General features: G+C 42.0%; 1 protein-coding gene and 1 long non-coding RNA gene across 4 annotated transcripts in view; one reads left to right on the top strand and one right to left on the bottom strand.

The window, feature by feature from the left end:
* Window positions 1–2,508: 2,508 nt before the first annotated feature.
* CDS1 (CDP-diacylglycerol synthase 1) overlaps window positions 2,509–20,739 on the bottom strand; it is a 36,541-nt gene continuing 18,310 nt past the window's right edge. For both annotated transcript variants that reach the window (XM_035325338.1, XM_035325339.1), the window contains exons 5-13: window positions 18,252–18,391; window positions 16,787–16,845; window positions 14,685–14,767; window positions 12,800–12,887; window positions 11,893–11,961; window positions 10,963–11,115; window positions 8,448–8,567; window positions 6,574–6,677; window positions 2,509–5,405 (exon numbers count right to left, since the gene is read on the bottom strand). In XM_035325338.1, the coding sequence (XP_035181229.1) occupies window positions 5,276–5,405; window positions 6,574–6,677; window positions 8,448–8,567; window positions 10,963–11,115; window positions 11,893–11,961; window positions 12,800–12,887; window positions 14,685–14,767; window positions 16,787–16,845; window positions 18,252–18,391 (946 nt within the window). In that variant the 3' untranslated portion in view covers window positions 2,509–5,275. The remainder of the gene's footprint in view (window positions 5,406–6,573; window positions 6,678–8,447; window positions 8,568–10,962; window positions 11,116–11,892; window positions 11,962–12,799; window positions 12,888–14,684; window positions 14,768–16,786; window positions 16,846–18,251; window positions 18,392–20,739) is intronic.
* Window positions 3,110–10,901, top strand: LOC118166430. 2 transcript variants are annotated; one of them, XR_004750496.1, is made up of 3 exons: window positions 3,110–3,210; window positions 5,146–5,192; window positions 6,118–8,364. It is a non-coding gene; the product is annotated as an uncharacterized LOC118166430 (long non-coding RNA). The 2 variants fall into 2 exon arrangements; XR_004750497.1 differs by lacking the exon at window positions 3,110–3,210 and adding an exon at window positions 10,685–10,901 and having other exon boundaries at window positions 5,112–5,192; window positions 6,118–9,150.

Here is a 20,739-nt window from a genome sequence, read left to right on the forward strand (position 1 = left end):
CCTTGTGTGCCTTAGGAGAGGAAAAGCAAGCAAGTGGACAAATGTGAGAGATGTTGGTGGCAGCTGTGGACCTTGACAGTGGGGTCTGGGCCCCCTGCTCTTATCCCTGAGGGGCTGGGTACCCAGCCTCAGGCTGCCTTGCCTGCTTTGAGAGCCAGGGTGGAGGAGAAGGGTGCAGGGGCAGATTTGCCTGTGCTGGCAGAGGCATCCTGTGGGTCTCGCAGCAGGAGTGAGGGGGGGCAGGCTCCTGCAGGAGTTCTGGGCTGCTTGGGTCTTGGTGCTATGAGAACAGCACAGCAAAGAGCTGCAAGTTGGCAAGATAAAACCAAGATACAAGGGTTGTTGTTATTTTTTCTCCCTTCAGATGACTGCAGAACATTATGTGTAAGCAAATTGCTGGTACTTAAACTGGTGTTTCACAGCTTTATTTCCCTATGAGAATATGTTGCCTTTTCATATTCCCTTGCGAGGGCTATGTCTGTTCTTGTCGAAGTCCTAAATAAACTCTAATATTAGGAGATTTTCTCACCTGTTCCTTTAGAGAGCAAATGTATTGCAGAACTTTGCCTAACAAGCACCAGTATTCAAAATGCAGGGTGCAATCTGGGCAGCGAACAGATCGCAGTTCCTGTGGTGTTCAGCAGCACACCTCTGTGGGTGTCACTAACATTGCAGCCTGCTTCTGGAATCCTGTTGTCTACAGGACTATATCTAAGTTTGTACAGTTTGAAATGGCTAAAACATGAAATTGAATGTCCATTTTGTAACTGAGAAAAAGCAATTGTACCTTAGCTTTTTGCATGTTCTTGTTTAATCTGGATAAAGAGACTGTGTGCAGTGAGGCTTATTGTTGTGTTAGGACAACACAGGTCAAAATGAAAACAAACAAAAAACAAACAAAAAACAAACAAACAAACAAAAATTATTCCTTCTGCTAGAAATGCACAAAAAAGGATTACCTGTTCTGTCAGGCTGCTTTGCCGTGCTGCTGTCCCTGCAAGCAGCTCCTCTCATCTTTCTCCATGTAGCACAATTTCAAGTGTCCATTCAGCATCTTGGACCTTGTCCTCTCGAGGAGAAGATCAGCACTGAGTACTGTTTTGGTGGAACACACCTAGTGCCTCAGGCAGAACTGATTTCAATTTCTCTCTTCCAGGACATGGATAGTCCTTCTAACTCAGAGTATTATATGATTCAAAAACCTGTACTAACCAGCTTGGCCATCACTGTGAGCCAAGTCAGCTTTGTTCTGTGAGCAGACACACTTTCTTGAAAGATTTCTGTTAAAATTTCATTTTTTTCTGTGCAAGTAACAGACAAGAACAACATTAACAACATTCAGATGGGGGGGGGGGGAGTGAGGGATGCTTCCAGGGGACCACCTGCAGTGGAGGCAGGACAGACTAAAGCCAAAGAGGGGCTGGATCAAGCTCAGACTGTGGATGGAAATTGCTGTGCCCCTCTGAACTGAAGCCCCTGTTGTCCCCTCCATGTGGGAGAAGGCACTCATGGACACATGACGAGTCTGCAGGTGAAAGGCCTTGGATCCAGGACTGAAAAAGGCAGCAACAGGACAAGAGGAGAACGACAGCCACCAGCTGCCATCCCCTCATCCTCACACACTGTGCAAGCTCAGCAGCATGTGCCAGCCACACAAGGAGTAACACATGAGAAGGGGGATTTGAAACAGGACGGTTTCACAAACGCTGCCACCCAAGAAACTGCAACACTGTGTTTGCCAAAGCAGAATGTTGCGGAGTGGACAGAGCTGTCCGAGTCCTTCCTGGACATGATCCGTAGTCCTCCTGCTGCTGCATCCTCCTTTCTCTCCCATTTATTTTCAGGAGCTGGGAGCAGAGCCAGTAAGGCATGGTGGCTGCCCAGAGCAGCCTTGCCCAGTGATGTGGTACTGGAGCACAAACTGGAAGATGTCACACACTGTGCTCGGGCCAGCATAGCTTGCCCATTGAGCAGCATGTGGCCCATCCCTGCTGTGTCTTCTCTCCAGCTGAGGCAGTGGCCTTTACTAGTGCTTGGGAACTGCAGGGAGGGGGACCAAGGGAGCCAATATCTGTCCTCGTTGCCTGTGGCAGCCTCTTCCAGCATCTCACTAGTCACCTTCAGAGACCAAAGACAGCAATGTTTCCTACATTGAGGAAAGTGAGCCTAGAGGGCAGTGACAGCATCACGTTCCCCTTTTGTCAGGTACAGCTCACCGCAGTAGCCAGGCAGGAGCATGCCTTATGTGCCACAGCGTCCCTGAAAGGATGCTGCCTTAAACTGAGTACCTGTGGGAAGAGATGGCAAGTTGACATGTTCTTGGGCAAGAGGTGCATCATATAAAGTGCCTGCAGTAACTGCCTAGGACAGCCCCAAGTCTTGAAGACAAATAAATAGGAAATTATTTGCTGCCTTCATTATTGAGAATGCAACTTCAAGGAAGAATACATTTTTGTTAAGAGATTGCTACCCACTCTGCATAGAAACCAATGAAACAATACAACATGAGAGGATTTATATTTCAGTTTTATTTTTACAATGCCTGCTTCAATGAAAGATTCAACAAACTAAAACAGACATTATATGCTCAAAACATTTACAGTATTTACAAATATACATTTTTTTACTCAATAGGTAATTACAGCAACTAGTAACAGAAGTACAAGTGAAAAGAATCAGTGGTGCAAAAGTTAAACCATCCTGTTGATCATGTTGTAGTGCTTGGACTAGCAAAAGTAACACCTGGGATAAACATGTTTTGTAGCAAACAAATGTAGTTGTCACTTCACAGTGACAGTTCCTGCTGAGTTGTATTTACAAAGCCTAAGCCAGCAGAATGCTATTATTCTTTCTACAAAAAGCGATGCATGAGTTCAGAAGTCATCCCTTCTTCATTTTAATATTGAACAGCAGAATTGCTATGTTGTACCTTCTACTGTGCAAAAAGATAACAGATTTCAAATGGTCTGTTGTAATAAATGCTCAAATCAGCTTAACTTCCTTATTACACATGCTATAAAATTACACTAGAAAGTTCAAGTTTTAGAAGCAACAAATACCTATATTCTCTCTCTCTTTTTTTTAAAAAAAAAATTACTATTTAAACACAGGATAAAGATATACCGGCTCCAATAAAGCTGTGTTTTTTTCATAAGCAATTCCGAGAGCGCCGTGCACAACCAAAGCCTCATCGACAAGTTTATTTTCAAGGTATGCTACTTGGGTCATCCTCACTGATGCACACATGCTTTACCTCTCCCTTCTTCTTCAAGCACCTTTCCACATGTTATCCTTCCTGTCTATGCCATCTTTTAACCTCCAGCTATGCTTCCCTTCTGGTGGAAGGGACAAAATGCAGTCCCTTCCAATTAACAGCCCAAGTGACTTGGTCACTGACGGACAAGCAGCTTACAACATTTTTAAGAGCTGACCTGTTTCAGAGTGTTCCTTCAACATAGTCCTACTGCCTCCAGGTCAGCCGTAGGAAGTGCCGTAAAAAATTTACTTCTGTCATACACCTGACATCAGCAGGTATTACTCTACAGCCAGATTTCCATTTCACAGCCATGTGCAGGAGTCTTTCTCCACACACATGCTGTACAGATGGTACTGTGGCCTAAGTGCAAAATAGAGCGTGCGATGCATTCATATGCATTATATTCAACAGAACCAGTCTCAAAATTACAGATAGAGCCTATCATGAATCCTAGTTATTTTCTCCATGATTTTATCCTCAGGTACCACCAACCAATTAAATTTTCACCTTTAATATATATATATATATGTATATATACACACATCTATTAATGCTATATATACATATACACACATACAGACACATGTAGCATTAGTATGTTCACTGCATTAGAAACTTATTTACAGTTGGTTGAAAAATGATATTGAGTCAAATTACAGTATACCAAAACCAAATTGGCACTTGTGCTTTTTGTTTATAAAGGAATCATTTTCATTGTCTCAAAAAAAAAAAAAAAAAATTGCATTAAGACTTATCATGTGATAAAATAAGTTAGGAAACAACTAGGACTGAGAAATGCAGAGTATCAGCTTTCCTCATCTGTCCCATCAAGTCTACAGAATAACTGCTTCCTTTAAAAATTCTCCATTCAAATTCCTATGGTGTTGCGCAGGCTTGCTTGATGATTCTTGGTAAATAGTAACATGCAAAAGAATAACCATGCATCATCCTGTCTTGCACCATGCACATCCATGAGATAAAAGTTTGTGTCTTCACTCAGTAACATATTAATAAAACAGGACTTCAAAGTGCTTTTAAAAGGGAGAAAAAATCCCCATTTTACAGAGTAGTAAAGAGGCACAAGGAATAAGGCTTGAAATTATGTCTTCAGGCACAGACCATCCTCTGGAAACCAAGATCTTAAACTCCAAATTCATCTCACTCTGTTTACACAGTTAAAGAATTCCATTGTTAGGTAATTGTTAGTCCTGGATTTATACACTCGTTTATAATCCATAACATTAATTGGAAAAAAAAAAAAAAAAAAAAAAAAAAAAAAAGCAGTTCTGCAGCCCAATCAGCTCAGCTGTACTTCAGTAAAGATACTTCCCTTTTGAAAGGAAGAAATAGTTTTGTAAAAAAGCTGATTAGTTAAAAACACAGTTAAGTTTAACCTTTGTAGTGACTTAGTAAATACAGGAAGCCTCATAGTGCAGTCTGCAAGGACTGTTTTGAAAAGGCAAAAAGGTGTATTTTCTGGCCAATTGTGACTTCAGCACCTGTCTAGATAAAGGATCAACTGCCAGCCTCACCTATGTTTTCACTTCAGCAACCACTTAACACTAAAAAAGTATTGCTAAAGCATGCAATATTAAAGAAGTCATCAAAAACAACCAGTGAATTTAAAATTTACAATAAAATTTGCTGGATATATAGCTTATTTTGAGTGTGGTCTTCCTGTTCTCATCCAGGACAATTTTAAAAGGAAGGCTAGCTTTTTAAAATACAAATCTTGTCAGGCTGGGTGCTGAGGAAGGCCTGCTACCATCCACTGCAGGAAATAAAATACATAACATATGTACTGTTACTTTGCAAGCCGTTTAATTATTTTAGGAGTAACAGATCTTCTGTTTCCTCCTAGAAAGTCACAGCATTCATGTTCCTTTCAGGAAAGAAGCATTCACCTCTTTCAGACCGTGAAGTATTCTTCCTTCGGGTACTATCTTTGTGCACATTCATAGTGTTTTTCTGCAGACAGCTTCTAAACAGAGTTTTCATATTGTGCTTCATTTTGACAGACTATCCTCTCAAAGATGGCTGCAGGATCCCTTTTTCAACAAGATGAGATTTCAGGGTTTTATACACATTTAGTTGTTGCTCTGGCTGAAGGACCAACAGCTGCTTCAGTAGTTTGCTGGGATTTGGACCTCTGTCAATGAAAAGTTTTTCTGATGAGAGCAGCTCTAAAGAAGCTTTTAGACAGCCTTCCATTTTCCCCCTGCTGCACAAGCAATGCCTTCTCTTTTTTAGGGGGATACTAAACTATGGATTTTTTCTGCTCTAACCATCCCCTCAGGATGCATGGCCAAGCATCACTGGGAAAGCACTCAGCCGAATACGAACAAAAAAGAAAAGCATTGCTTGTATGTTCTGTCAATAGGGGATATTAAGAAGGTTTATGACAAAGAATGACTGATTTATTTTTTCTTACTGTACTCACATTCTTCATCAAAAGGTCTTTTTTAGTTTAATATCCATTGCTAGATAAGCTGTATCCTACCAACTAAAAGGAAAATGGTCCAAGTCAGGAAAGAAACCCACCAATTAAACTATACTCCTCTAAATGACAGGAACCCATCAGCCCCATTTTCAGCCATTTATTTACAGGGTATTTCTACAATGGACCAAACATGAGACAAAGAATCTGTAACTTAGTTATCTCATGATTGTTTCCTCAAATGCATTTACAAAACTAAGGGCACATATGTGTTTGGCTACCTCCAGTCCCTTAACTTGATTACCCTTTTCCTGGGAACTAAAAAGATTACAATACAATTGTAATTCCCACAATTTCTTCTTGAAAGCTGGTGTGAGATGATGAACAATGTTTTTAATAAGTCATCTACTCTTATTACCCATAGTAAAAAGATAGCCTCTCCAACAGAAAACCTCAAGTCCAGCCACTGAGAAATACTGAAGTTTGTGGGAAAAACTGCATCCTCAATAGAGAGGCTCTTCAGGAAGCAAAAAACAGTAAGCAGATGCTACAGCAAACAACCCTCCTGTCAGAACCCCACCCCGATACCTTCCTATCAGTAAATTCCAGCAGAACTTGTACAAAGCTGCAACACAAAAACTTGTTGGTTTTGGGTTACACGGGTTACTGTTAACACCCTGGGCATACCTTGAACATTACACTAATCTTACATGTGCGCACAAATGTGCATTCTTAATGGTTCTGTATTTGAAGTCATTGCATAGAACAGATTTAGGAACAAACTCTGCTATTATAATGGTGCAGAATGCAACTCAGACTGCAACACAGCGGTACTGCTCCTATCCAACAGTATGCATTTTGATTTTCAAAAATCCAATACCTTATGAAACTGGTGATGTAGACATGAACAAAAGTGGCCATCAAGTACTGACAATCAAAGCGATCCATTATGCCACCGTGCCCAGGGATTGTGTCTGCAAAATCCTTTTGGTTGTGAAGGACAGGGAGAAAAAATATCATGTTAACCGATTCAGATGAAGCACACTCATCAAGCATCACTTCACAGCAGTGTTTTAAGGCCGTCATTAAGCTATGGTTTTACTGCATTGAGCCTCCTTGCTAAAGAAGTTTTTAGCTGCAAAGGTTTGTCAAGGGATGAGACAAAAAAAAAAAAAAAAAAAAGGAAGCAAGATGTAGCATTCAAGTCTCCATGTACTTGATTCCATTTTGAGGAAACCATCTCAAGCTAGTGGTTGTTGTTTCTTGCCTCTTCAGGATCTGATTTTCCTCTTTAAGGCTTTTCTTGCATTGTCTACTGGCAGCTGGTACTGAAGCACTTACTTCCAGGGAGTATCTACTTGCTTCCAGCCAAGTGGTAACTTGAGAACTCTTTCCACTGTCTCCCACTGGCTTCACAAGTTGTGCAGCCCATTCACCTGCTAGTTTTGTCACTGGCTTCTTGGTAACGTTAATTAAAAGCCATGATGTGCACAAGCAATATAAATACATTGAACAGCATCACAAAGCCTTGTCATTAATAAATCACTTGTTTAGAAAATAATAATAATACTTAAGATGCAAACAATGGTCAATACGCCAGCTTTGTGTTACCCAACCTTGTCTGTACAACAGCTTTATTATTAGTCAAGTGCCCTCACACACCCTTGATGTCATTCACGCTCACTTCTGGACCTTTGTCAGATGAGCTGGCTGCCAGCAATAGATACAAACCCTATGCTTGTACCGCTCCAGCAGGCACGGACTGCATGCATGCACTGCCTTTAATAACAACCACACAATATCCCTGTCCCTGTGGTGGCCCTTTGGCTGCAGTGTGTTGTACTGAAACTGCTGCTTTTCAGAAGTACCATTTCCCCCCCCAAAAAAGCCCTTCTTCACACCAATGTTCCCTTGCTGCTGTAGCTAACAGTCATGACAGCGCAAGGCTGTAGCCAGCGAACTGCTGGACAAGCTGCTTGGACCAGTGTAAGGAAGAGGATCAAGTACAAACACATGTATGGGAGTTCAGCACAAACAGAGGTTTATTTATATGCTTCTGTGCAAAGCACATGCCAAAACCAGTGGACACAGGGAACAAGAGCAACAAGCAACAAGTTAAGAATTACAGCAGTCCTACCAAGACATAAAGGTCAGGAGAAAATTTGGGGCTGCCCTCCTCCCATACTCCAGCTGCACTTAATGCCAGCCAGAGACACTATTGCCACAAGCAACAGTGCATACCTTGCAGTAAACAGAGGTTAGCACATCACATCATTTGCCAGTACATGTTCTTATACAAGGCAGTGCTGCATTGGCAAAAGCAGCCTGACACTCATGCCCAGGTGAGCCTGACATGTCAGCATCTGTGTACAGCACAGACTCTGCTGGTAAAATACAGCCAGCCATAATTTGAACGGCAAACTGCTGTCAGCAATTGTTAGGTATCTACAGGTTGCAACACGTGTCAAGTGTAATTATCTCACATCTTGTTCATCCCAATCACTTTAGAAGCATGACTGAGAAGAGTAATTATCAACCCAAATGCAAAAATAAAATAAAAAAGGGAACAATATACCTATATCTGATAAAACAAAGTGCTGCTACTGAAAAAACAGCTCAAAGATCTTCCTAGAAAGACTAGGTACTGCACTAAATAAATGAAAAAAGCAAAGAAACAAAAACAACCAACAGAACAAGCTCTCTCATTCAAAGAGACAACCAAAACACAGCCAGATTACAGAAGTTATGACGCACCTTGATTTTGAAAGCTCTTTTAAATCCACTGGCGAAGAATCCTCCAAATGGCCCAATTAGGGATGCAAATGTTGACAGGGCAATGCTGTGCATCTGGAATGGGTACATATTCACCGTTTCCTACGTGAAAAATAATAAGCAAGATATTTCATTATGTTTAATTCTAGGCATGTTTCAGCTCAAGTATTTGACAATTGGGCTGGTACAGAGCAAATGTCCACAAAGCTTCACCCGTTCCTAATACAAAATAATACTTTTCAGCCAAGCCCTTAGTTAATCATAAGGAATATTATTTTCCCCAGCCTAGTCTTCCCAATGCTGCTTTTCCAGCTCCATTTCCTATAAAGAAAGGAGCTTTCCACTAATCCAACAATATTTCTGAAGACCAGGTGACTCAGTGGTCCCCAGGCACTGGTCACTGTCATGCAATTCACTGTCACAGTTGCTCCTTTCAAGTGCTCTCACGAGACAGACAGGAATTTTGCTCAAGTCTGCAATACTGGCACTGTGCGTACATAGGGCAATAATGGGAGATAAAAGTTTAACCTCTGTTAGTGTTTTTGTTTTACAATTAACTATCTATTGTCCCCCTCATTCCATCCACAGAATTGAAATTTCTTTTGATCTATTACAGTTTTTAGGGATAAGAGACTTAATTATCAGGAAGGAGAACAGGTACTCATTGCCAAAGATGATAATCAAGGTAAGCATTTACTTTATTATACTTTATTTTGCAATTTTGTTTTGGGCCCTTTCAAGTCAATGGTACAGGCTTGCAACCTTGAGCACACCTCACCTGGCAATTCTCGATATACACCGCCTGGAGCTGAAAATCCCTGAACCTTATGGTTCCAATCTGCATTATGAGCAACACTGACTACCTTCTTGGAATGATTTTGACTTCCTGTAAGTATTGCTAAAACCAATTCTGTTCTCAAAAGGCCTCTTAGAGATTAGCAATACTACTCGCAAATTGCATGTGCAAGCACCGTCTGCTTTAGGGGTTAATTGGCATCTCCCTACCAGACTATCACAGAGCTGACTTTTCCCTTCTCCTCCCTTACCAAAATGTATAATGAAACTGGACAAAATGAGACTTCTCTCAACCCAGACTACACACTGACTTTATGGAAAAACAAACAAACAAACACATTTGCCATCAACGCCACAGTTCCTGAAGCAATGGTATACTCATTCAGCATGAAAATACCAGAGCTCCTTTCAGATGCAGTCTTGCCTTTTTTAAAGTACCACCTGCAGCCATTAATTATTTGCAGTCCTCAGTTTTTGCAAACAGCAGCAATTTCCCACTTCTGCCTTTTTGTTACATGTGAACTTTTCTCACTACATGTTCTACCCGTGTAAAAGTAAGCAAAACGCAGTGTCTTTCACAGCACTGTCTACTCATTCTCTGTGCTGAGGCAGCAGAGCAGGGGAGTGATGCAGAAGGCATGTGCCAGCCATTCCTGTTCTGTGTTCATCGCAGTCACCTCGTCTTTGCCTTCAAGGAAAGATAAATGTGCATGGGGGTGTGCATCTGTGCACATGTGTGGGCACGCACATGTGTCTGTATAGATGTATATATGTGCTGCTAAGTGTGTGCATGTGGGTGTATGTGTGCATGGGTGTGCATCTGTGTCTGTATTTGCGTAAGTATATGTATGTGATGTGAGTGTATTTATGTCTGGGGGATGTGTGTGTATGTATATGCACATGTTTATGCACATGGATAGGTGTCTGGTTGTGTGTAGTAGATGTATATATGTCTGGATGGGTGGAGCTGCGTGTGGGGTTCTGTGGGTGTATAGATGCATGTGTCTGTATAGAAGTGTGCGCCCCTCCATGTGGGGATATTTATCTGTGGGTGGGTGAGGGGGTGGCTGTGTGCGTACATAGAAATAACTATATAATGAATCATTTATTTGTATAGGTGACAATTTTTTATATATGCAGGTATGAAAAACAGTCCACATGCATTTCTATCAGGTCTGTACCTGTGAGAGTTCCCCCCACGCCTGTGACTCAGGCAGCAGTGCTTTCCCCAGCAGGAGGAGTGATGGTTCAGATCCTGTCAGGTTAAGATTCAATGTATCTCTTGCCAGAACATGCAGACTGCATGCACAGAAAAGGCTTGGCAACTCCATTACAAGCACAAGTCCTATCCTAACTGCAGCTGCACACTTACTGCAAATGGAATCAAATTCTACTAATGCAAGTATTTGCCAATTTTCCACAAGATTCTAACAGCTTACCTGAGTGACACACAGTACAGTGAACAGCATCGTCCACTTCCTGCACAAATACCAGCAATGAGGACACAGAGATGTTTCCTCGTGTGGCTTCAGCAATGCCTTTCCCTGATGACCTCCTCCCCAAGCGAGCAAGAGAAGCTCATAGTGTTAATTCAGTTCTTATCTCTCAAGAACTACCCACGTTCATGTACCTTTCTATAAAAGGTTTCAAGCTGGGAATTATAATTCCAGTTTTAATTAAAACCTTGATTTCTTTTTCTTACCCATCCCAACACAGCCCGAAGCAATAGCGGCACTGAATACTTCTTCATCTGGAAGAGCTCCGAAGGTTCACACTCTGTCACAAACCTATTGGTTTCACTCTTATATTCCACTGGGCAGACAAAGTATTGATGCTGAGCCAAGAAATAGGAAAACTGGAAAGCAGAAGAAAAACTTGTCAGGTATGCATTAGTTGATACAATCGAAAATCATAATGTAATTGAAGACTTTATTCTCTGTAATAGAGAGACCCCCAGTGGAGTAAAATCAGCCCTCTTTTTAGGTTGGAGAATGCCTCAACAAGGGAGGCAGATGCTGACCTTCAATGCCCTTAGCAACCATTTCCTATCTTGTTTTTCTTTTCCTATCTCTCAGGCTCATATCTAGTGCATATTTCTGCACTGTAATATCCCCAAGTGTTAATTACTCATTATTTCTTTAGAGTTCACTTCTCCATTCAATCTTGAACTACTTGTACTACAGAGTTGTGCACCTACAAGTTCTACTGATCTTGTTGATAAGTTACATATAAAAGCAATTATTTTATGTTGCTGCTTTCTTCTATGCATACTATTGGCATAAAAGAACCCGTCTAAACCCATGGGCATTCTGTCAGGAGAAGTGACATTATGTGTTAGGATGCAAGGCAACAGCCTCAAGTTGCACTGGGGAGGTTTAATTTGGACATTAGGAAGAATTTCTTCACAGAGAGGGTGGTCAAGCCCTGGAATGGGCTGCCCAAGGAAGCAGTGGGGTCCCCATCTCTGGGGATATTTCAGAGCTGTATGGACATGGTACTAGGGAACAAGGCTTAGTGATGGGATCCGGTAGGTGAGGTTGGATGATTTTGAAGATCTTCTCCAACCTGAATGATTCTATTTACTGAGCTATTTTACATGAACCTATGCAAGAAAAGTTGTGTTGTTACTTACAATAAATCCAAAAACAACTGTGGAGATGCCACCTCCAATGAACCCTTCCCAGGTCTTTTTGGGAGACAGCTAGGCACAAGAAAGAGAGCGAGCTGCATCATTGAACTTCTTTTTTTTAAAAACAAAACAAAACAAAACAAAACAAAAAAAAAAAAAAACACCTGGACCTTGTTTGCAATAAGCTCCTACTTGTGAGCATGTGCAAGTGTCAAACACTGAATGGCAATCTCTGAGCACTGTAGATAGAAAAGCAGGGCCAGGAGCTGTCCTGGGGCAGGCAGGGAATGTGCCAAGGTTGGACAGTCCTCGGGAGATGCTTGCTCCCTACTTAAGATGGGCAAAAAACCACGGCATCTAAATGCAAGCATAGATAGACCAGCATAGCAAGCTGCTTTCATCAAATTCCACCAGGCTTCCTATTTGGGAGCAGTTTATTATCAGATCCAACCAAATACACCAAAGTTAACATTGAACAGACATGAAATAAAAATTTGTATATTTCTGTAGGGTCTTGCAAATACTACCAAAATTGGAAGATTACTGCTTGAGCCCTTCTCAATGCTACATCAGTGAGACCAGATGAAGAACAGGTATACATTAAGTAAAGCTTTATTTCAAGCAACAGTTTTTGAAGAAGTATGCAATTTAACCTGCACTTGCAATCCAAAAAGAAAGCAGCAACAGTTAAGGATGTAACAAACCGCAACTTTCTCATACTACATTGATATTACATTCACAGTAATCCCACTTTGCACTTAAAAGTCCCTAGAAACCAGATAAATGATGTTTTCTAGCAAATGTCTAACATGCAGTACAGCTGAAACTACTGACCTCTATAAACATAAGTTTGAACAAGTATCAAAAATACAGTGATCTGTAAGAACCTATTACTGAGTCAAGTATATACCTTAATTAATGGAGTTCTGCCAAAGAAGAATCCAAAGATGTAAGCGGCAATATCATTGCAGATCACACTTGAAATGGGCACCAGAAACCTAGAGAAAGATGCACAGAAAGTTTCAGAAGGGAGAGGGTGGTAGAAGGTGCCTGAACAGAAACAACTTTTAATTGACACAGCAGCATTTTTGTTTGGGAATTTTTATATAATATTTAGAAACAATTATGTTTCATAATATGTTCACCTAGTTCCCCCATAAGCAACATATTGAGCTATACTGATGTTCGTATTCAGCCAATACAGACTGGTAGAGATCCACAGTAGTTCAATTTATAATTTCATTTTAGCACATGAGCTTAAAATGTCAACAGGTTGGCTTTTTCTATCAGACTTGAAGACTAGTACCACTTAAAAAGAAATCAACAGAAATAAACATGTTAATGTTACTGTTAACATCAAAGCAAGCAAATCCCTTATGAAGTTCAATGATACCTACATTTAAAAAAAAGAAAAAATATTTTCCTTTTCTTGCTCTTGTCAGTTTGCAGCAGTCTGTGTTAGCTATTTAAGTGGTCTCTGCATGTAAACATCATCTGAATTTGCTACTAAAACGTGTTAACCTCTTTTTCCCTTTTCAAAGCAGAAATGTATTAATAAGATGGGAGTCAGATTCTGTGACCATCTGCCAAATTTTCTGGTGCAATAGTAGCAGAAATGCTAATAAGAAATAGACAGCTAGCTCAAAAACTAGGTTCAGTGTTTTACATACGTACAAGTTCACCATGAAAAGAATTTGTTCATAGAAACTCTGTCAAAGGCTTTTTTCTTTCTTTTCTTTTTTTTTTTTTTTAATTGTGAGCATGTCTTTTCTGTAATCATCTTGCTCATTGAGGAAAGAACAAGGAACACATGCAGTATTATGTCCTTTGAAGTACACACTACCTTCCATGTTCTTCTTTCTGTCTTGCAATTTCCACTCTCCCTAAAGAGGTGTGGGGTGCAAAAACATGACATCTCTTTAAGGGAGAAGTTTTAAAGTCATCAAGTTTAACTGCATCATCAGAATTTAATATGGAGTGGGAAGTGAGGTATTAGGACAACCAAACAACAGTCAAGATTTACATTCTGGAGGATTTTTATTTTTTTTTTTAGGTCAACTGACTTTACCTGTACATACAAAATTAAGAAAAACACTTCCTTCTTTCTCAATATACATCTTGCTCTTGGAGACTACCATTAGTTAGCAAGAAAGGGTAGTCTTTGCTATCATTTCACCTGAACTTCATATGGACAAGACACATGGTTTAAGACCACTGATACCTGCCACTTCTATTGCTGGAACTATTCTGCTTGCTCACTAAAAACAGAAGAGAATACATTTCAAGTTACTTTGAAAAATCCCCAGTGTGTTGTTTTTAACCTCTGAGGATTTTATGTCCTTGAAACCTTCTGGAAATGAGGTCTCAAGCTGGACTCCTGAAACCAGATGTGATCTTCCAAATTAAATGGTCCTCTTTCCGTAGGACTGTGGAACCTGAAGCTCCCAAGCAGCTGAAAAGGAACTGCTGCATGTTCCTGTCTTCACCAAATGTCATGGGAGGTAGTTGACCATACTTGGGATTAACCCTGATCCTTGCACATAAATGAAGCGGTTGTTTGAAACTACCATACTTGTGGCTGCCTATCAAGCTTAAGGGGTTTCTGCCCACTGCCCTGTACCCTTTATGTCACTACTCCCACCACCTCCAACTCCCCCTCCAAGTAAGCATGAATGCTCCTTACTTGGTGCAGCTTCAACTGCTCTCCTGGTTATTCCCTAAGTAGATCTGCTATGTAACAGAGCCAACCTTTCAACGCAATAGAGTTACAAATTATTTCGTTACTTTTCCCTTACCAGATCATGCCTTCAAAGAGATTTTGGATGACTAGATGAGATTGAGTTACAGTGATCAGCAAAGTGACATGAGTCCATGCGAACTGTTAACAATGCAACAACACAACAGTTAGTGAAAACACTGATCAGTACACCTCCATCAATACTGGCACGTCAGCTAGAGGAGCCCTGAGGAGCTCACAGGTAGACCAGCTCTAGCGGTAAGGCAAGAGATGCATGCATACAGTACATCACAAGTTAGCTGGCTTTCAGAAGCAAGAACCGAAACTTTAAAAGGTTTCCCCATTGTTTTCCTTTACCCGGATTTTTTTAACATGCAGTTTAACATCCAATTTAGTGGGACATATACCTTCAGCATGAAAGCAGCAAAGAAACATAAGCAATGTGATATTCTGCGTATACATACATAAAAGACAAGTTAGAACTGTAACAATAAAATGGCAATGAAGAACTCATGAAAGAGTCATGTTACACAGATGTGGATATCATGACAGAACACCGGTCCTCTTAGGAAAGATGGAATTTCTCAGGATTAGTGAAAACTAAATGTTAATTTTTATGGGCATGACCATTTCAACTGTCAATTGCACCAATACTTCTCTGTTTACATAGAGTTTATTCTGTAGCAGCAGTATGCAGTAAAGTGGTTTCCAAACAGTCTGCCATTAAAGCTGCTACATTACATTTTGCTTTCCAAAAACCCACAGATCAAGACCTGGTCATTTTTCCAGGCAACACTGAACTCAAGAACACAATGGCTGTGCTAGTTAATACTCAGGATGTCCTACTTCTTTAAATTTCCTTATCACATGTGTTTTCCTATGGCTGCCAGCATCTACTTGCAGTTAAGAAACCTGAAGAATCTGAAAGCAGGTGCAAGAACTGACTCAAGCTTCCTGAAAATATTACCAGCTGGTTAACTAAAGCATCTCTAGAGCAAAACATGTATTAATCATATAGTGGTATTGGAAAACCAACTCAAACCAAATGGCTACTCCTCTTCAGTCCAAACTGTCTGTCCCCTGTTCCCCCCTCAAAAAAAGGTTCCCTCTGTTCTACTGAAATTCTTCTGTAGTCATACCTTAATGCTTTCTGGACAATCACAATGTTAAATGACTGACTACATTTGTTTGCCCTTCCTTTAATGGGGGGGGTGGGGGGAGGGGATGGTGGAAGGCAAGAGGGGAAGGAAGAAAGGGATATTGGGGAAAATAAAAATAATTACCTTGTGCCAATTCAAAGATACGTGCTTTGCTGATTACAAAAGCAAAACCACCTCCCCCAAAAAAGCTGCATCTCCCCCCAGTGAAGCAACTTCTCCCACAAATAGGGTAAATCCTTTTTGAATATAACTTTTGTTGTTTTTTAATGCTATAGTGCTCAGCTAAGTCCTAGTCCAAAATGAGGGACCCACAGTAGTAAAGTGTCACCTAAGGCCATGTAGAAACAAAGGGGTTAATTGCAGCCACTGACCTTTAAGTAATCTTTAAGGTTGCACAACACCCTGACCACTCAAGTTCTTTAAAGACAAGTCATACTGCATTACTGTTTTACTGTTGCTTCTGATCATTCCTATTTTTAATGAAATTTGGGAGTCAGAAACACTGGTTTCTTACAGGACAAGAATGATCTATTGGGGCACAGCACAGGCCCAGAACCTCTGTTAAGTGTCACAGAATCCATCTCCTGTGCAGGCATTCAGGTCAGGTTTCCTTCCTAGCACTGCAACGGGGCCTCTACAAAGAGGTGCTTGAAGCACCAGAACCACGTCCCACCCCATGCCGAATGTGTCTGGATTCCAACCTGCATGGAAGGTGCACGCACTCAGCGTGAGCCTCTCCCTTGCCCGCCTTCCACTACAGGAGCAGTGTCACAGCATGTATCACAGCATGTACAGGGCGTCGCAAATCGCAGCTTGTATGCAGTGAGACACTGCTTTGTGAGATGATAAGAAGCCCCAAGGTAAAGGTAGAAACACCCAACAGCCCAACATCACTTGGTTTCACACCCCCACCTTCCAAGGTATTTTATGAACATAAGGACATGACCCTTTCTAGTGATATATGTACACAACTGACCAGGGCAAAGTGAGTAATACACACCATGTAAAACTGCAGACGGTAGTGTTTCTTCACTAAGCTCAGAACAAACATGCAGAAGCCTGTAAAACAAAGCAAGTGTAGTTTGTACTACTCAATGTGTAATTACACTGAACCATGATACATCAATAATTCTCTTCCCTTGAAGCAGTCTCCAACCTGCCTGTCTGGAGCACCTACTTCTGTTTGGTAACCACAGATAGAGAATTCTTCTCATTAGAGCAGAAGATTTAAATTGACATCAGTAGGAAGCACCCATTTCATTACTTATAAGGTCACATCATGGACATCAAGTTTAGAGGACAAGACCATCGCCTTTAAAAGGTCCCCAAAGCTTGATTTGAATGACAAACAGGAAATAACCTGAAGGTGAACACCAGCTCACCCCTCTACCCCAGAGAGGCACACAGCTGCAGGCAACAGAACCTTGAGGCATGGGTGCTGGAGAGAGATTCCAGGGAGACGTATCGTCCCTCAGCTCAGGGAGCATGCGGGGTCCCGGCCTTCTCTACGACAGCGCTCTGCAAGAACGAGGCTGGTGGCCACCCAAAGAACCCTTGGCCTCCCACTGGGTGCGTGGCTGCTGCCTGCTCTCTCCCTCCTTGCCCTTCAGCAGCCATGAGCATTAGCTGTGTTAGGCTCCTTGGGGAGAAGCTGGCTGGAGAAGGTCAGGTCTTGTCTTGCAAGGCTGGTTGCTAGTTTGTGATCTAATTATGGAGTAGGATTTTTGTCTAGTTTACAAAACAGTAGCAGTAGACAAAGTACTTTATGAAGATCAAGTTTCTTCATCTATTTTACAAATACTTGTAGCGTGGCAGTCTCCCCATCTCTTAGGTCAACCTGAGTCTTCAGCTGATTACTTTTAAAGCTAAAGTAACATTAATACTGTGTTCCTGAAAACAGCATGGACTGCATTTACTTGAGGAGGCTGTTGAAGAACTCTTTCCCTGGACTGGGAGGAAAATTTATCCATGAGGCAAGCAAAAGAGTATCTCACAGACAAAATTAAGTCAGAGGCCTTTTGAATAAGCACTTCACAATATAATCGCACACCTTATTGCTGTAGCCCTGGCAGAACACTTACACAATAAAGCATTAACCCATCACAGTAATGACACATATAAGCCGTTTCCACAAACTGACAAAATACTCATGATACCTTCAGGTAATGAACCCAAATTCTTCTGTCATCAAAATTAATTCATGTTGACTCTTAACAAGTACTATTAGCTCAACCTTCCAACAATCATGAACTCTTTTTTAGACTACTACCTTCTTCTAGGTGAATGCAAAATTTATACTTATATTTTGATGATGAAAGTGTAAATTTCCTCCATCAGCACCAGAAAAAGAGTAACAGAGTATATAAAGCTAAGAAGCTTTTTTTCTTAAAAACAAAGCAAAACAAACAAGCACAGAAACAAATGCAGCACACTGTTCTTCCATTTCTGCCATTTCTTTCACTCACCTGCCAGATAGAGTGCAAAAGATATAAACCTGTGGTAACGAATTAGGAACTGAAGCTGTTCTCTTCTCTGAACAAATGTACCGAAGTAATCAGCCACAGTTTCCCCGTAAAAAAAGTAGTTGACACACAGCAAAAAGTACCTGAAACAGACAAGAGGCAGCTGTTATTTAACAAGGTAATACAGGGTTGTGTCATTCATTAAAAAAAAAAAAAAAAAATTCCTCACCCCCGACACACAAAAAGAAAACCCATAATGTAAAAGGTTCACAATGGAAGCAAAATGCAAGTACAATTCCAGTCTTTCACTTTTAGCAAGCAAATTTTGGTTGTTTATTTCTTCTACAGCAACCACACTAGAAAAACAGATGTTGCAGAAATCCTTTCATGCAGAACTACTTGTGCTCCATACTTGGGCAAGTCCTTTTGAGATATTCTCAAAGTACATAACAAGTATCTTGCATCACCTATAATTGGAAAAGCAATTGGGTATATTATTTTTCTGTGTTATAAAAATTATTTCTGCCACAGAGAAAGCAAGAGGGGTATTACTTGAGGAACAAAACTTCTGAGTTCATGGGACAGTTTCCATCTGCAGTGAACTTGGGGATCAGAATCCAACTTGACATTTGTCATCTGGCCTGAAGATTCTCACCTTAAAGCGTTATAGCTGGATCTTCTGCTCCACCCTGCTGTGCCCTTGTCCTGGTTTCAGTTAGGACAGTTATTTTCCCTCCTAGTAGCTGGTAGGGTGCTATGTTTTGGATTAGGATGAGAAGAGTGCTGATAACATGCTGATGTTTTAATTGCTGCAGAGCACTGCTTATACTAAGCCAAGGACTTTTCAGCTTCTCACTCTGTCCTACCAGCGGGCAGGCTGGGGGTGCAGCAAGAGCTGGGAGGGGACAGACCCAGGACAGCTGACCCAAACTGGCCAAAGGGGTATTCCATACCATCTGACGTCATGCTGAACAATATATAGGGGTGGCTATCCGGGGTGGGGGGGCCGGCTGCTCGGGGTTGGGCTGGGCATCGGTCAGCGGGTGGTGAGCAATTGCATTGTGCATCACTTGTTTGTACATATTATTATTATTATCATTATTATTATCTATCTTAATAAACTGTCTTTATCTCAACTCACAGGCTTCACTTTCCCGTTTCTCTCCCCCATCCCAGAGAGGGAGGGGGGAGGGTGAGCGAACGGCTGTGTGGTGTTTAGCTGCCAGCTGGGTTAAACCACAACAGCTCTTTTGGCGCCCAACGTGGGGCACGAAGGGTTGAGATAATGACAGATCCAATCAGAATGTTGATTGCTTTAATATCAAGTCTGCTGTGCCTGTATTCCAAACTGAGTTTTATAGCACATTACTTGCTGTATGTGATCCCTGTCGTGCTGTTTATCCTTTCCGGGCCCTGGTTTAAGATTGTTATGGTACTGTGCTGTGTAACAATAGCTTACGATATGATGAAGTATCTGGCCATGACTCTAACTTGGTATTTGTACTCAGCACTGTCATCGACTCTGTACTTTGGAAACTATCTCTCGGAAACTATTAACAATTACACCTCCTGCCTTTTTTCATCAGGGAGCCAGTCTGCGAAGGGGACAGGGAAAGATATTTTTCCTTACTTGTTCATTCTCCCTTTCTCCTTCAGCACCCTCTTATCCCCCGAGCTAGTTACGATAGCTCTCCAAGATGTTGAATGTCCTTGGGATACTCAGACCAGCATGTTCTTGTTGTTATGTCTCTTGAATGCGCTTCAGGTTTTGTTCAAGGTTAAACAACTACTTAGGAATCTCATGCAGAGATCTGTCCTGAGGCGGGATAATTGTGAGTGGCAGGGAGTGTGGGAGGATATGGGCAGGTGGCTAGAGCAGTGGGCACCTCCGATGTTTTGTAGATTCACCCCTGAACAACTGCAAAATCCTAAAAAACTGGTAGAATGCTTGCAAAAAGAGTGTCATGACTCTGGCAGTTCCAAAGTGACACAACTCACTGTAGCATGTTGGGGCCTGGCCTATGCCTATCGAGCTGCAATTGATGCTACTATGAACCGAGTGACAGACCCTGCAGCCGCTCCAGCTCCTGCTCCTGCAGCCGCCCCAGCTCCTGCTCCAGCTCCTGCTCCTGCAGCCGCCCCAGCTCCTGCTCCTGCAGCCACCCCAGCTCTTGCTCCTGCAGCCGCCCCAGCTCTTGCTCCTGCAGCCGCCCCAGCTCCTGCAGCTCCAGCTCCTGCAGCCGCTCCAGCTCCTGCAGCTCCTGCTCCTGCAGCCGCCCCAGCTCCTGCTCCTGCAGCCGCTCCAGCTCCTGCAGCTCCTGCTCCTGCAGCTGCCCCAGCTCCTGCTCCTGCAGCCGCTCCAGCTCCTGCTCCAGCTCCTGCTCCTGCAGCCGCCCCAGCTCCTGCCCCTGCAGCCACCCCAGCTCTTGCTCCTGCAGCCGCCCCAGCTCCAGCTCCTGCAGCCGCTCTAGCTCCTGCAGCTCCAGCTCCT

The sequence above is a fragment of the Oxyura jamaicensis genome, chromosome 4, assembly GCF_011077185.1.
Source record: "Oxyura jamaicensis isolate SHBP4307 breed ruddy duck chromosome 4, BPBGC_Ojam_1.0, whole genome shotgun sequence".
Lineage (NCBI taxonomy): Eukaryota > Metazoa > Chordata > Aves > Anseriformes > Anatidae > Oxyura > Oxyura jamaicensis.